Here is a 14,528-nt window from a genome sequence, read left to right as displayed (position 1 = left end):
AGGAACCCCCAAACCAGCTCCTCTTCAGCTCCCCACAACACCCACCCAGGGGGCACAGCTGGGGGGCCTGGAAGGATCCAGGGCAGCAGGGGGGCCCTGGGAGCCTTTAAGGCCCGGGGGGCCCAGGAGGGCTGGAGTCTGTAAGGACCCGAAGGGGGAGTGGATTTGGGGAGTTATATAAGGCCCAAAAGGGGCTGATAGGGGATGGGGGGAGAATGGTCTAAAAGGACCGGGGGGACAGGGATGGGGGGAGGGTCTGTGGAAATGGGGGGGCTGGAGGGATGGGGAAATCCATCAGGGTGAGGGGCAAAGGGGGTCCTGAAAAGGGAGGAGATCTAAAAGGAGCAGGTGCCTATAAATACTCAAGGATGGTCTGGAGAATGGGGGGGGGGGTCTGTAGGGGGGCTGCAAGGACCAGGGAGGGGGGATTGAGGAGGGTGGAGGATTCGGAAGGGACCAGGGGGGTTATAAGGACTGGAGGGGTGGGGGTTTGTAGGAGCTTTGGGGGGGATCTGGAGGGATGGGGATCTGTAAGGAGCAGGGAATGTGGGGGGCTGGGGGGGGTCTGTAAGGATTGGGGGGGGTCTGTGGGGATGAGGGGTCTCTGAGAATGGGGGCAAGGGGGCTTTAAGGACTGAGGGGGTCTGCAGGGGGCAGGGGCAGGATTAGGAGTGCTGGGGGAATCTGTGAAAACTGGGGGGGTTGAGGGGGAATTGGGGGGGTCTGCAAGGATAGAGTGTCCATAGGGTCAAGGGCAGCAGTGAGGACTGAGTGGGGGTCTCCAGGGACAGGAGATGGGGACTGCAGGGCATCTGGAGGGATGGAGGAGGGGTGGGGGTGACCCGGGCTGGGGGGTGAGGACAGACCAGGGGAGCCTCGAGGTGAGGGTCCCCAAGGATGGGGAACAAGGGGGCTGCAGGGACCGGGGGGGGGCAGAGGAGCTGAGGGGTCCGGGCAGCCGGGGAGGGCTGGAAGGCCCCAGGAGGGGGGCGGTATAAGGGGTGGGGGCCACTGGGGGGGGGCAGGGCCAATACCGGGGGGAGGGCAGTACCGGGGGGGGGGGGGATCTGGGCAGGGCCGGTCCCGGGGGGGTGGGCTGGGGGGGGAGCCGGTCCCGGGGGGGGCGGGGGGGGCCAGTCCCGGGTGTCCCATCCCGGGGGGGGGAGGAGGGGGGGGGGGATGCGTCACGTCTGCACCGAGCGGCTCCCCGAGCCCCGGGCAGCGCCCCCCGCCCCCGCCGCGCCCCGGGGCCGGGGCCGGGGCCGGAGCCGGGGCCGGGGCCGCGGCCGCCGCCCTTACTTGCCGATCTCCTCGTAGAGCTGGTACTCGTCGGTGAAGCGGGTGCAGGGCACGGTGGTGGCCATGCTGCCGCCGCGGCGCGCCGCAATGAGCCGCCCCGGCACCGGCTCCGCTCGGCTCCGGCTCCGCCCGGCGCGGGGGGGCGGGGGGAGGCGCCGGGCCGGGGGAGGCTCCAGCCCGGGACAGCCCCCGCCGCCCCCCCGCCCGGGATCCCCCCAGCCCCCTCCGCGGGCACCCCCACCTCGGAGCGGCCCCCGCACGCCGGGGGGATCCCCCTTGGCTCCGCAAGGGCCCCGGCACCAGACCCCCCCAAGCCGGGACCCCTTTATCCCAAATGGCCCCCGGCGGTGGCATACCAAGCCCCCACCCCTAAAGGCCCCATACCCAGACGCCCCTTCCCGGGAGCCCCCCCTCCCCCCAAACAGCCCCGTGTCCAGGCTCCCTCTGACGGATCCCCCCAAGGACCCCAAACCCAGACTCGCATCCACGCTCCCCGCAAGAGGACTCAGGTCCAGACCCCCTCGAGAATCTCACAACCCCCCCGAAGAAGCCCAAACCCGCGCCCGCTCCGGATCCCACATTCTCCCCCTCAGCAGCCCCAGTATGCAGCCAACCTGCTCAAAGACCCCCCACCCATGCCGGCCTTCTCCCCCCTCGGGGAATCCCCCCCGTCCCCCCAATACTGGGCTCCCTCCTCCCGCACCACCGTCACCCTAAACAACCCCTCCAGGCTCCCAGCCCTCCCCAAGCAGAACACCCGGGAGAGGTCGGGGCGGGACAAAATCGCCCCGCTGCCCCCCCAAGGGCACCTTGAAGCCCCCCAGTGTCAGCAGCACAACGCGGGGGTGGCTTTTGCTGCGGGGGACACAGCAAGGCCGCCCCGGGGCCAGCAGCAGCTCCCGGGGCGGGGGCCAGCGCGGTGTCCCCCCCATCGGGGGTGGGTGGGCGCGGGTGGGCGGCGGGCGGCTGGCGCTGCCGTTGCCATGGGGACCGTGGGCGGCCGGGGGGGGCCCGGTGTGCGCATCGGCACCGGGAGATGCCGGCACTGCCGAGGGGGAGAGGGTGGGTGACACCTCGGGGGTGGCATCCCCAGGGCACCCACCCCAAGAAACCTAGCCAGCTTTGGGGATCCCACATCCACCCCCTGCCCCAAGGACACAGAATCCCAGCAGCTCTCCCCAGGGATCTCACACCTCACCCCAAGGACACAGAATCCCAGCAGCTCTCCCCAGGGATCTCACACCTCACCCCAAGGACACAGAATCCCAGCAGCTCTCCCCAGGGATCTCACACCTCACCCCAAGGACACAGAATCCCAGCCCCCTCCCCGGTACCCACATTCCAACACCCCTGGACCCAAGTAACCCATAAATCCAGCATAAATCCAGCCCTCCTCGGGGTGTCCTACACCCAGCCCCTCCCAGGGGTCTCAGAATTCACTCCCTCCACCCCCAGGAGCCCTACACCCACACCCCGAAGGACCCCCAAATTCTACTCTCCCCAGGAGTCCCATATCCGCCACAACACCCACCCCAGTGTGTGGAGCCCGTGCTGGCTGGCTGGCAGACAGACAGACAGACAGACAGACACCCCGGGCACCGTGTCCCCGTCCTTGTCCCCTCAGCAAGGTGATGCTGGAGAATCGGGCACGCTCATCTCCCCGGGGCGGCACCGAATCACTCACAGGCCCCACGGTGACACGTGTTTATTGCAGACTGGGGTGAGGGGTGGGCAGCCGGCCGGGGACCCCCACCCACACACCCGGGGGGAGGGCTGGGGGGAAGCTGTGAGAGCCAGGCTGGGCTTGGGGGGCCTCCTCTCCGAGGCAGTCCCCACTCCAGACCCCGAGTACCATGCCAGGGAAACGCGCGTGTTTCGGGGGCTCCTGCCCAGCTGCTGGCTATGAGGGGTGGGCCTGAAGCCCCCCCAAACGCCAGGGGAAGCCAGGAGAAAGCCTCCCCCAGGCTGGGTAGAGGGCAGGGGCAGCACAGCCCCCCGGGATACCCTGGAGCGGGGCTGGCGAGAGGATCCGGGGGTGCCAGGCGGGCAGGGCGCTGGCAGAGGCAGGCAGGGCCAGGCTTCCCCATCCCCACTGCCCACACCCAGCACCCATCTCCACCTGCGAGGGGCAAAGCTGCCCCGTGCCAGGGCAGGGAGGGCTCCGCATCCCCAGAAACCCCAAAAGCACTATCCTCCTCCACCAAAAACAATAATTATGCCACCCAACGCGACCCAACACGCTCCCTCTATTCCGGAAAAACATGGAGCATCGGCAGCTGGAGGTGAGGGGAGGGGAGAGGAGGGGAGGAGAGGGGTCCTGGTGCCCGGGTTGCCGTGGTGACAGGATGTAAATCTGCCCACTTCCTCAGGCTTCCCCACACGGCACGGATGGGCGCCGGCAGCGTGGATCGGAGAGTCCCGGGCACTGGTGCTGGCTGTGAGGATCCTGGTGGGCATCCAGGGGCGGGCAGGTCGCCTCTCCCCGCTTTATTTTTCAGTTGTTTTTGCCACTGTCAAAACTGGACGGCGCCGGGGGAGATGTTGAACATGGAGGGGTCGAATTTCTGGCCGCGGAACGGCGAGCCCTCGGTGTCCCAGCCCTTCTTCAACATCTCATGCACCTTCTGCAAAGAGGCCGCAGGCTTCCGTCAGCCCGGGGTGACCCCACGCTGCTCCCCACAGCCCCTGCTCTCCCCTGCAGCCCATCCCACAGCCCCTGGGGCTGCGAGGCCACCTGACCCATGGGAAGGGCTGTGGGCAGCGGTGCCCCTTCCTCCCTGGCTGGCAGTGGTCACTGCACACACCCCTCCTGTGCCTGGGGAAGGGCAGACAGCACCCAGGGCAGCACCAGGCAGCTCCTGGGTCAGGCTGAGCCCAGACCCACGCGGGTCCAGCTTGGGAGAGGCGCAGGGATGTGGGGCCCATCCCTGGCACAGGGGCTCTGGGCTTACAGGCACCTGCCAGGTGCCAGGAAGGGGAAGGCAGGAGTGCATGGCAAAAGATCGATCAGCAGAACCTCACCCCCCAAATGTTAGTGTGGGGGGACATGAGAAGAGGAGCTCTGAGATGCAGCAGAGCCACGGGGTCCCTTTTCCTGGGGATGGGACCCTTGAAGGGCAGGTGGGAGGGCCAAGCTGGGCCGGTGGCACAAGGTAGCCAGCACCTACCAGCTCATGGCTCTGGGGCTTGCCCTGCAGCTTCTGGTGGTAGTCAAAGGTGAGGCGATCCAGCACAGCATGCTCCTCCTCGTCCACCGTGGCCATGGAGCGCTCCTTGTTGATCTTGTCAATGTCGATCTGCTCCTCGCCCTCCAGGATGGCATTCCACCAGTACTCGTCCCCCTTGTTCAGGCTGATCTGGGGACAAGGTGCGGGTCAGCGAGTGGGGAGAGGAGCCCCTGTCCTGCCCAGGATGTGGTACCCCTGCCCACCTCACAGCTCTGTGGCAGGGATGCAGAGCTCGGCTGACAGCAGCATGGCGCTTGCCCACCAGTGGAAGTCAAGCTCTAATCCAGCCTCACGGCTGGCAGAGGGGAAGGGATGCTTGTGCCTCCCTCCCTCGGCAGCCAAAGGCTTTGCACAACCCTGCTGTGGGCCCCCACAGCCTCAGCTCACGCCCCGAGGATGAAATCTCAGCCCACGCTACGGCTCAGTCAGGAGCCGTGTCCCCCAGCAGCGCCTGCCTGAGGGTGACACTGGCCCGGGGCCACACGGCTGGCACAGCAGCAGGGGCAGAGCCAGGACTGTGGGATCACCATGTCCGGTGCAGCGTGGGGCCAGGGCTCCTGGTGTGGCAGCGCAGCCATCTTGCCTTTCCCTATCCTAGAAGGAACCTCGGCCTCAGCTCCCCTGGCTCTGGCTCGGCGGGCGGCAGCACGGGTGGCAAAGGAGGCAAGGACATCAGCTGCTGCTCTGTGCCACCCCTGCTGACTGCCAGCACCCGCTTCCCGTGGCACCGCAGCTCGGAGGGAGGCACAAGGAGAGGGGATCTCTGCCTGCTCCAGCCAACACCCTCGCTGGGAAAAGCCACCTGCTGTAGTCACAGGCACCCGATGGCAGTGCCCTGAAGAGCTGGCTGGCCAGCGGGGCTGCGCCGAGGCCAGCACGGGGCATCCCGCAACGGCAGCTCCAACTTGCTTTTAGCTTTTCCAGGAAGAGTGGGCTGCTTCCTCCCATGTTATTTTAGCACTAATCCCAGCAGCAGGGCAGATTTATGGCATTCGTCGGCCTCTGCAAAATCATCAATAAAGGCAGACAATACAATTTGCTCAAACCTCCCAGGAAGCTCAATAGCTCCGGAGGGGAGAACACGGACAGCCATTCCTGTTACGGAGCCAAGCTTCTCTGTGGTGTGAAGAAAAGGAACCAATTAATACAGGAGGGGGTGGCTGGGGTTTAATCCTTCTGGGAGAGCAGAGCCGGTAAAATATTCCAGCTTGGGGAAGGCGTTAGTTTTTCCAGCTAGACAGGCATGCTTGTTCTCTTTTTAATTGCACAGTTCCCCTTCGGAGGGGAGGGAGAGGTACCGAGGGTTTGCTCCTGGGCTTCCCAACCCTGGGTGGGCAGGTGGGGGAGTGGAGGAGCCCCCAGAACGTCACCCTAAGACAGAAAGGAAAGGGAGGGGCAGCAGCCCCGACTGCCCACACTTGCAGCAGGAGCACCCTTCAGGCTCCTCAGGTTTGGAACACGAGGGATGACCCCGCGGTGCTGCTGGCAAGCTGTGAGCTTCCCCAGTGAGGGCTCCAGCACAAGGCATGCTCCCATGGCATTGCTGCGAAGCACACACGGCTTGGTATATCCCCAGCAGAGCCAGCCTGATGGCAGAGGGACAGACAAGCATTCAAGGAGCTCAGGCATCACCCCAACGCCATCTCAGAGCACTGGGGGATGGGAAATCCATCCCCCCTCCCTTCCCTACCAAACCCCTTTTCTTTGCTGGCACCCTGCCACCATCTGCACACCTCTGCAGCTTGCCTGAGGTGATCTGTTCATCCTTCTATTCCAGGGGGAAAGCTGTCAAAGTGAGAGTGAGCCCCAGTTTCTGAAATGAAACGCCCATGGGTCAGTGCAAAGGCTGCTCTATTCATGGGAGTTTGTGGTTTTGTGGCTCAAGGCAGCACTGGAGGACTCGCTGCAGACAGGTCCCACCTCCAGGATGGGGGACACAGACACAGGCCATTTTCCTGGACAGTTTCTGCCAATGTCCTCTGTGGATCAGCCCCTGCCTGGCTGAGAGTCTGGGTTCTGAGAGCCAGTGGTGATGGAGATGCAGCTGGTTCCCCCCACAGCTCTCTGGCTGCCCAAAGGTGCAGGCAAGGGAGAGCTGAGAGGCCACGGCAGGTCTCTGGGTGATTCCCCACACATGCCAGCCCTCACACACCCACCTGCCCCTGCAACAGCGGCCTGAGGAGAGGGAGGCTTGCAGGAGGCATACCCCCATGCTGTATCTGAAGCTGGCAGTGTCCTCATGCCACAGCCAGTGTCCAGGACAGGAGCTCTCAGCCACGCTGGGATGGACCCGGGAAAGCACCAGGGTAATGATGGAGTGCAAGGAGGATTGCTGCAGGAACAGTGGGACACTCAGCAGGAGAGACCCTCCAGCAGGTGACAGGCATCACTGGCATGGACACAGGGTCATGTCCCATCTCCACACCCTACTGGGAAGGTCACAACCCCTCACTGTGGGTGCTGGGCTTCGTGGCAGCACAAGGTTTCCTCTCTGATGCCAAATACCTTGTCAGACCTGGGGAGATGCTCCCAGGGGGTGTAAGTAGGTCTTGGGAGGAAAACCTCCACCTGCTGGCTTTCCTGTTGGAACCACAGCAGCCAAAGTCACCTCAGAAGTCATTGTGAGGTGTTCAGAGGGACAGAGGAGGCAGCAAGGCCACTCCCAGCAGTACGGGGAGGGCAGGCTGAGCACCATTAACTGTGTCCCCTCAAGGCTCACAGGATGGCAAGCCAAGACTGCAACAAACATTCAAGGCAGGACTTGCTGACAGAAGCCCAAGTGTGGAAAACAAAGGCTGAGAGGAAGAGAAAAAGAGAAGGAATGGGAGAAAAATCCTCCACAACGAAAATAATACCAAAAGGAGTTGTGCACAACACCCAGTGGGGATTGCTAAAAACAGCGAGGTTATTTTAATCTCACTTTCAACAAGCAAGCGGGTGTGACAGAGAAGGGAGAGCACAGGGATGACACCCAGGACCAGAGTAGCGTGCAGCATGCCACGGGCAGGGGCACGATCCTGGGACAAAACCTGAGCAGGAGGAATGGACAGGCCCCCGCCCCACGTCGGCAGAGCACTGCGGAACAATGCCAGCTGGATTCTGCTGCCGTGCACACGGGTGTGCCAAAGGATGAGATGAGAAACATGTTGGTGTCAGGCTGGGCTCCAGCTGGGAGAGCTCCACGGAGCAGGAGGCGGAAGGCAGAGTGGTCTCTGAATGCTGGTGAGGGGAGTTCTGGGGCTGCTGGAGTGCCAGTGACATAATGAAGATGATACATGAATAAGAACACCAGGCACGATGGGGGAAGCAGAACAAGGATGGGTTGTAAGGCAAAAACATCTCCCCAGGATAAGAGCTGGGGGAGAAGGAGTCTGCTCGTGGCACGCCCGTGAATGGCACCCCAGAAGGGAGCCGGGAGGAGGCCAGGGAGGCTGAGGACACTGAAACAGCTGTTGCTGCAGCCACCTGAAGAATCCGGGGATCCTGATGATCCCTGACACGCCCTGCAAGAGGACACAGGACTCAACAGCCTCTCTGCACAGAACTGAGACCTTTTCAGACAGACAGGACCAAGCAAGACAGATTCCACCTCCTTGGCACCAAGACCAACTTCTGCTGCAGGGATCACCTCAATTCACAGACCTCCAACATGCAGCAGCATGGACAGGGCCACCAAGGTGCCCCAAGCAGTCCCCAGGGCAGGCAGGATCTCCTTGGACAACCCCAGCGCTGGCACTGGGTGAGTTTTTGGCTACATCCACACCCTGCCAGAGAATGCCATCCCTGGGTCCCACAGGGAAACCAGGCAGCACCTTGCAGCACCTTGCAGGAGGGAGACAGCCCAGCTGCTGCATTTGGAGCTCACACCGAGCGATGCACAAACTGGGGCACAGAAATGGGTTAATATGCCCCATAAGCTCCAAACAGACCCCAATGGCCCCGTCCAGGCGCTGAATGAAGCATTCCCACAAGGGTGGGTGTCCCCTGATGAATGAATGGGGAGGAGGCGCAAACCACTCCTGGCTACTCAGCGCATGGAAAAAGGAGATGCTCTTGGGCGAGGATTACTCACTGCTCCAGTTACCTTACAATTCTTCAAGCGAGATCTCATCCCACCATCAATATGTTGGCAGCCAGCTGGAGATCCTCACAAAGCCTCGTGCTATTCGAGGCAAGACCCAGCCCTGGGGTTGGGGGTGATGGGCCCACTGTGCTCCCCACGCTGCTCGCGCCACTCCAGGAGCCTCGCTCCTCCCGCGCCATCGCCAGCCTCTGACGGGCACTGAGGAGACGCTGCCTCCCCTGCTGAGGCTGGGAACACCCACCAGGCACTTCCAGACTTCCATCCACACTGTGGAGCAGCCACCCATTGGGCCACCTCCTCTTCAACGGGTTTATGCCTTTCCAGGATTGTTCCTTTGTCCCAGACAAGCTAATTTTCAAGATGTTTATGAATATTTACAAAAGGCAGGCTAAGGATGCCACTACCACATCCCTTCAATGGCCCAGCAGCATCGGAGAAGCTCCTCTCCCTTGCAGGGACCTCACTCAACCTTTTGACCACCCTCAAGTGATGGCTGGGCTGCCCACCCTCAGCAGGAGCTGGGGACCCCTTGCCCAGCCTGACAGTCGTGCTGCCCAGCCTGCACCCTGACAGGCCAGTCAGGAGCAGGAGGCAGGGCACGGCACACAGGCAAGGGCAGCAGGAGCCAGACGTTGGACGGGCAAAGCCAGACACATCTAGAGCTGGCTCAAATTCCAGCTGCTCCATTTTCCCAGGTTAAGCGTGGCAGAGCTGTGAGCCAAGGAGACACAGCTGGGGTAGAGCACCCTTACCAAAATGCACTTCCCAGGCTCCAGGCTCCACAGAGAACTCTCCGTGTTGATCTTGTGGGTGAGTTTCCCTTCCATGAGGACGTGTTGGCTGCTTCCCTCCAGCACTGCTACACGAATTGCACCACTGCTGATATCCACAGACACCTGGAAACAAAGGCAGACACAATGATCCGGAAGGCTCCTGCTTCCCTTCTCACTGTGCAGGCGGGGTCTGGGGTCAAGTGCACTTGCAGGGGGATGAGAGAGAGAAGAGCTTCCAGCCCTGCCTGTAGCAGCAGGGTGAGAATCCCACTGTTCTCTCATAGCAAAGAGCGACAGTTTGGAGGAGGGAGGGAACCTCTTCAGGGAAGGAAAAGCAGTACAGCCCAGCAATCGGGGGGACCCCTGAAGGATTCAAGGCAGCTGGTTCTACCCTGTGCCTCAGTTTCCCCTCACAGAAGACCAGTAATGCTACAGGCCTCCAAACAGCATTCAAAGGCTGGACATCCACTCACTGTGAGAGAGCTCTTTTGGGGCGTGCCTGTCTGCCACCGTGACAAGCTGGGCATGAGTGTGTGTCATCCTGAAAGCTGAGCAGGGGCTGATAGTGCAGGGGCTCCTACCCTAGGGCTGCAGCAGGTCATCCCCTATTTGCTGCACCATGCTGAAAGCTTGCTCCTTGGCTCTGCTTGTGCTGCTGGAGCCAGCACTGGGCTCAGCCCAGGCCTCCCATTGGGTGTGTGAGGAGGGGCCCGTGCAGGAGGAATGCTGCAGCACGCCTTCCTGGCTCCCTGCTACCGGGGCAGCTCCGTCCCCAGGATCGGGGCCAGCTCCCGCCCACAGCAGCCATATGGGGAACCCTGCTCCGACCTGCCATGCAGGTGACATGCCTGTCCCCCGGGGAGACAGAGGCAGGCTGTGAGAGGCACGCAGTACCCTCGGTCTCTGTGGAGACCATATGCTCTCTCCTGTCCCCTCCAGCGCTGAGGTGCCGCCAGCAGAGCCCGCGCCAAGCCAGGGGATGCAGGGAGGACCTGGCTGGGAAGGGGCAGGATTGGGGCCCCCAGCGCTGGCCCGAGAGGAGGAGACTGCAGTGAGATTTGCCTGCATTCTCTCCCAGAGTTCCCCCAGATCTTCCTCCTGCTCTGCAGATCTCATTTGAAATGTTATTACATTATCCATTACCTAGGAGACTTCCAGCAGCTCACTAGCTCCACACAGGCAGCAGACAGGCAGAGCTGCTCCAGCCAGGGAGGGCACACGGCTGTGTCTGACTGATGTCACCAGGGTACAGCCCCCGAGCCTGCTGTGTGCTCCGGCAGCAGCAGAGGAGGCCCAGCACACGCAGACCAGGCTGGCGTGGGACTGAGCTCCAGTGGGAGCTGGGAGCAGCACCGTGCTCACAGGGGATCCTCTGCGAGGACGGCAGAGGACAGCAGGCTGTCACTGGCATGTGGCTGTGGACAGTCTCTGCAAGAGCAGCTGCCCTGGGACGAAAACACCTCCAGAGGAGGTGCTCCCTCCATGGAGCAGCTCCCTCCAGCCCAGTGCTGACCCTACTGCAGAGACGAGCCAGGGGGATGAGACTCTGCCCTCCACCACCATCATCTGCTCAGGCTCCTGGGTGCAGGGACAGAGCTACTGGTGCTGGGCTCCCAGCACGGGACAGGGCCTGCCCAGAAAGGGGAAAAAGGCAAGGTGACTCCTAAGCTGGAGACATGGAAGGCACAGGTCTGTGGGTTCTGCATGGACAGGAACAACCAAATGTGAGAGGGTTTTACTCACAGGTGGCTGCACAAGATACCAGGTGGGGCCAAGGGACACCTTTTAGGCAGCTCTGGGACCAGCAACGCATTGGGAGAGGGAGCAGAGAAACCCAAATGGGAGAAGATACACAATCTGGGAAGACTTCACCTGGCCACTCTGCTGTGCAAGTAGACAACATGAGAAGCAATTGCAACACCTGCTTCTACCTGCACCTGGCAAGAAGGTCCCACCCAGCACACCAGCTCCCCAGGAGCAGGGACAGGGGCAGCACATGCCCTGCTGGAGAGCCCTGTCCCTGCGTGCGTGGAGGGACATGTCTGAGGACTCACGTGTGCACAAGGTGGTACCTGTGGACAGCCCTCACCTGGGGAAAGGCCTAGAGCAACCCACAGTACTCTGGCAGCTCTGAAGCTTCTCGTCCCTCCCCATGTGCTCGCTGTGAGCACCTCAGCTCCCCAGAACACCTGGCTGCCCCCAAGGAAAGCCAGCTTTCTCTGTGTGCTGTGGCCTTTTCACCACAGTGATTTCTGTGCACACTGCACGCCCACGCCCGCCCACGCAGCTCAAACAAGCAAATACAAACTGAGGGAGGAATTGAGCTTGTCTCCTTTTGAGTTCAGCAAAGAGAGAGGCCTGGAGTCATCATCTCCGTTTGAGTGCTCAGATCCATGGGCCTCTGTCGCGCCCACAAGTAGATCAGAGGGGGGGGACCACGGGGGAAGATGCTCTCACCTACCCAATCACCCATTCCTGCTCCAAGGACACCTGAGCTCCATACAAGGAAGCCTTAAGCTCACCAGAGCAAAATGTGCCATGGCAACAGCCTGAAACCCAAAAAGTCTCATAAGGAAGACAGTGAGCAGCATTAGAGTTGGGTGCACTCTGAGCCCAGGGACCAAATGGGGAAATTTTTAATCTTGCCTTGGCAGGCAGAAGCCAAAAACCTGGTAATTTTTTTAAAATATGAAGTTGTCTGAATGCAAGAGAATGTTGCTCTTGTGCAAGTACCCATGAACAACATGTCCAAAGTACACGGAGCTTTTAAATTGCTCTGAGTCCTCCTGCTCTGGCCCAAGACCCAGCCTGTCTGTTCTCATTCCCCCGAGGCTGGGAATACACAGAATCATTTGGAAATGGAAAGTCAGCTGCCAAGAGGAGCCCCAAGAGGAATGGATGAACAAAACACCAGGAAAAAGAGTGCAAGAGAAGGGAAGTCCAGCATCTGAACTACCAATTGCTTCAAGAGGGCAGCGTGGGCAGGTACTGGGGCAAGGGCAGGCAGAGCCATGCCACGGGCACTGGCAGGGGAAGGGGGTGTCCTGAACCCCCTTTGCCTGCTCTGAGGTGCAGGGACTCTTCCACAGCCATGGCACAGTCTTGAACCAAGGGAAGGTCAGGAAACCATATCCTGTCTCCACTCCTGTGAGCTCCTGCAGGCTCCTGAACCTCTCCATGGCCAAGGATGGAGCAGACAGAGCCCTGTGTGGGGTTTTTGGCAAGAACACAACTTCCCTGGCACGGAGGAAACTTCCCTAGTCAGGGAGAGGAATCGTGATCAAAGTTTGATGCAGAGGGATGGAATATCCATCTGGGCACCCCAGAATCCTTTCAAGAAACACTCTGGGTTTGTTTTAGAGACCCACTGGGAGAGATGCATCTTGCTGGTGCCCTGCTGTGCCTGTGACAGCCGTGTGCCCCCTCACCCCTCTGGCCCGGGCTGCTGCCGCTGCTGCCAGTGACATTCCTTGGCATGCTGAGGAGCTGTGTAGGCTGAAGCCAGTGACAAACTCCAGCGTGCTCCTTTCAGCCACCCTGGAAGCAGAGGAGAGCAGGAGGTGGGGGAGCACAGGCTTCCCAAATGGAAAAATACAAAGGGAAGGGCAGCACTTGGGAAAGAGTTCTAGGTCCAACTAAGGCCAGCCATGGGCACATTCCTTCTGGGTCCCTGACCAGGAGGGAACAGAAGTGGTACAGGAAAAGCAACGTGACCACAAGCAGAAGAGGGAAGTTCCTGCCTGAGCCAAAGAGAGAGGCGAGACCTCAGCGCAGGAAGCCAGCCAGGGGGAGGGGCTGGCCCCAGCCTCCACCCCAGGCCGGCTCCCTTCCATCTAGAGCAGGTCAAGCCACACAGGGGCTGTGCCTGATCCAGCTCCCCAGTGCCAGAGGAGCCGTTCCAGCAGCTCCTGCTTCCAAACAGAAGGCAGAAGACACTCAGAGCCAGAGGAACAACTGAGGAAGGGCATCCATCCCCAGCCAGGCTCCGAAACACGCGTGTGAGTATGCAGGCAGTGCAAGCAGAAAGAAAAAGCACAGAAGGGGCGAGGCGGTGCCAGGGAACCTAGCTGAGATGGAGCAGAGGACACTGCAGCACAACAGGCACACGGACAGGCTGTGATCTCAGTCCTCACCAGACTCACAGTGTGGAATAAGGCACTACCACATCTTGGTCCTTCAATACAAAACACAGTCTCCCAGGAAAGCTGTGCACCCCAAAGGAAAGGGAAATGCTACAGAAACAGCACTCACATCACTTTACCTGTTTGCCTTTGACAATGTGCTTGGGCACAGGCACTTTAATTTCCAGGTCACTGTAGTCTTGGGACCAGGTGTAATTCTCTCGCACAGCTCCATTGTAGCTGTCGGGGTTTGTCTGGAACTGCTCCTGTCTCCTGTGAGGCGAGAAAGGGGAGACGTGTTAAATGTCAGCAAGATCAGAGCCTGGAGAGAGCAGGAAGCCTGAGAACAGGATGCAAGAAACCAAAAGGGAGGCCATAGCCTCTGCTTGGTCCTCCTACAGCCAAGGTGGGCTCCAGCCCAGTCTCTCCCTCGCTGCTGGCTCTGTGGAAGGCAGCAGGTCCAAGCAAGCAGCCACAGGACAGAGGAACCACAGCCACCCTGCCCACTGTGGGTGGTTCACAGTCCCGTCTCCCCAGTGTGCTGCAGCAGCAGTCAGGCTGCTGAAAGGACAGCTGGTGAGACACAGGATGGCTTGGCTGCCCAAAAGGTGCAGAGTTGGCCCCCAGTGGGCCCAGGGCGCCTTCCTGGCCACCTCTGCTCCAGTGCGGAGTTCCTTGTTCCCTCCACTTCCCATCACAGCTGGAGCAGGGACACTGGCAGCTGGGTGTCAGCTGTCCCCCCAGCCACTGCCACGGCTGCAGAGGTGGTGGCCTATGGTTGTGACCTGAAAACACAGCACTGGTTCTCCTCACCCTGATTTTAACATTTGGGAAAACTGCCAGCTGTTATGAGCAGGGCAATTGTTCACGTGGAGGTGATGGAGCTGGGGACCAGGATGCCTCAAGAGCCATCCCAGGGTGCCTGGACAAGTGAATCATGAGCAACACTCTGAGCACAACACTGCCCCTTCCAGCTGTGGAAATGCCAGAAAAGCTGAGGAGATGGCTGCAGGGGTAAGATGGA

General features: G+C 61.0%; 1 protein-coding gene across 1 annotated transcript in view; it reads right to left on the bottom strand.

Annotated features, from left to right (window-relative positions):
- Positions 1–2,988: 2,988 nt before the first annotated feature.
- Positions 2,989–14,528, bottom strand: part of NUDCD3 (NudC domain containing 3) — a 26,109-nt gene continuing 14,569 nt past the window's right edge. Inside the window, exons 3-6 of the mRNA XM_038160373.1 lie at positions 13,645–13,777; positions 9,363–9,506; positions 4,467–4,655; positions 2,989–3,923 (exon numbers count right to left, since the gene is read on the bottom strand). Coding sequence (XP_038016301.1) covers positions 3,813–3,923; positions 4,467–4,655; positions 9,363–9,506; positions 13,645–13,777 — 577 coding nt within the window. The 3' untranslated portion in view covers positions 2,989–3,812. The remainder of the gene's footprint in view (positions 3,924–4,466; positions 4,656–9,362; positions 9,507–13,644; positions 13,778–14,528) is intronic.

This window comes from Motacilla alba, chromosome 22 (genome assembly GCF_015832195.1).
Source record: "Motacilla alba alba isolate MOTALB_02 chromosome 22, Motacilla_alba_V1.0_pri, whole genome shotgun sequence".
NCBI lineage: Eukaryota > Metazoa > Chordata > Aves > Passeriformes > Motacillidae > Motacilla > Motacilla alba.
Note: the sequence above shows the minus strand (reverse complement) of the source record. Positions and strands in the feature narration are given on the sequence as shown.